The sequence below is a fragment of the Pterocles gutturalis genome, unplaced genomic scaffold (assembly GCF_000699245.1).
Source record: "Pterocles gutturalis isolate BGI_N339 unplaced genomic scaffold, ASM69924v1 scaffold10266, whole genome shotgun sequence".
NCBI lineage: Eukaryota > Metazoa > Chordata > Aves > Pterocliformes > Pteroclidae > Pterocles > Pterocles gutturalis.
This window is the reverse complement of record NW_010100480.1, coordinates 8,149-10,151: the sequence shown is the minus strand read 5'-3', so window position 1 is coordinate 10,151 and position 2,003 is coordinate 8,149. Positions and strand designations below refer to the sequence as shown.

The 2,003-nt window shown below is 43.1% G+C and overlaps 1 protein-coding gene across 1 annotated transcript in view; it reads right to left on the bottom strand.

The window, feature by feature from the left end:
* Positions 1–1,459: 1,459 nt before the first annotated feature.
* LOC104466562 (chromosome unknown open reading frame, human C8orf88) overlaps positions 1,460–2,003 on the bottom strand; it is a gene marked incomplete at its 5' end in the record, with an annotated part of 3,936 nt that continues 3,392 nt past the window's right edge. The window contains one exon of the mRNA XM_010080027.1: positions 1,460–1,498. Within this exon, the coding sequence (XP_010078329.1) occupies positions 1,460–1,498 (39 nt within the window). The remainder of the gene's footprint in view (positions 1,499–2,003) is intronic.

Genomic DNA, 2,003 nt, shown 5'->3' with positions numbered 1-2,003 from the left:
AGAAAAACTACTCATATTCCCCCAGAGATCTGGCTGGCTTTTGTCCTATGCCAATATGTCAGTCTAGTGTGCAGCATGTTTCCTTTTGTCACTACTGATGCACTGACAAAGGAAATACAGTGACATGTGACACCACTGCAGGGTAAATCCTTAAAGTGAAAACTGACACAGTGCACTGAGATTTATGACATTCTTCCTTTCCACTGGAAAAACTATATTTAAATTATTTTTAAAATAACCAGCTTTAGAACTTCATGTCACTTAGGTGCCAGAGGAAGGAAAAGTTCTAGTAAGTTGTATGTCCTTGTAACAGTTAATCTCCTTTGTATATCAACCAGTAAACAAACACCATCCCCCCCAAGAGCCGGGAGCTTCTCAGGAGCCAGTAAAAGAACCTGCAGCAGAGAGAGGAGCAGGATGTGAGAGAGACAACTACTCAGACACAAAGGTTGGTGAAGAGAAAAAGAGAGGGAGGAAGGGCACCAGAGCACAGATTTTCCCTGCAGCCCATGGTGAAGATCATGGTGACACACATCCCCATGCAGCCCACAAAGAGCTGAGCCTGCCTGCAGCTTATTGATATACAGCCTGTGGAGGACCCTACACTGGAATAAGTAACTGTGCCTGAAGGAGACCGTGACTCTGTGGAAGGGACCCACACCGGTGCAGTTAGTGCAGAACTGCAGTCCCTGGGAAGGACTCACTTTGGAGAAGTTTGTGAGGGAGGGACCCCACGCTGGAGCAGGAAGACTGTGAGGAGCCCTTCACTGAGGAGGAAGGAGCAGCAGAGACAACAGGTTATGGACTGACCACAACCCCCATTCCCTGCCCCCTGTGCCACCCAGGGGGGAGAAGGTAGAGAAACCGGGAGCAAAGCCTTTGGGCCTGGGAAGAAGGGAGGGGTGGGGGAAGAGGTGCCTTTTTAAGATGTAGTTCTCTTTCTCATTATCTTGCTCTGTGTTTGATTGTTAAACAATTAAATTGTTTTTGTGTTTTCCCAAGTCAAGTCTGTTTCTTGCCTGTGATCATAAGTGGTAAGAGAACCCTCCCTGTCATTGCCTCAGCCCAAGAGGTTTTTACCTTTTCTTCTCCCTATTCTCCTCCCCCTCCCACCCGAGGGGACAAGGGAGTGAGAGGCTGTACATGGTGCTGCCTTAAAACCACAAGTCAGACAAACTATATGGCTACATAACACACACAATTCAAGGACAAAATTCTGTCACACCGAAATGTAAAATGATTTATTTTCCCTTTAATTGTATTACCATCTCAGGTATTACAAATTAAAAGTTTGACTTTGAAAGTATTCAGGCAATTACAGGAAGAAACCAGGCATTTCCATAAGTTTCATAGGGTCCTACTTTCATCTGCAGGCACCCAAGTACCTTCAAAAATCTTAAAGATCTGCAAAACACATAGCTCCTTCATTGATGGATTTCTCATCTTCCAAAAAAACCTGTCACTTCTTGCATATGTCAATAAAGGGTTTGCTCTTTTCCTGCAAGACAAACAAACCCTCAAATTACTTAAGTTATAAGAGGTTTAAAAACTACATTTTCATGGGTCTGCTTATAACCCTTTACAACTCCCTGTACATTTAAGAATTTGATATTTTTCTACTATTATTGCAAACAGTTCTATCAATTTCGTTAATCATAGAGACTTAATCTGAAATCTTCCTGGAAGACTTTGTCAACACCATAACATCAGTGCAGTTCAAATACCCAGCTATGCATATGGAGGCCTGATCCCCACACCTCAAAGAACCACAATGTCTTTCAGGACAAATGCAACCCACAGTCCACTGACTGTAACAACAGCATCTCCCTTGTACAAGTCCCTATAGGAAGCTTTCTTCATCTGAAAACACAGCTTTCACTCATACATGGGCATATATTTCCGCAGTAACTTCAAATATATTATAATGGTTATACCCAAGAACGTTTTCCCACACTTGGTGTGTGGAATGCAAACCATTAGGTTATTTCATCTCAAAGGTTAAG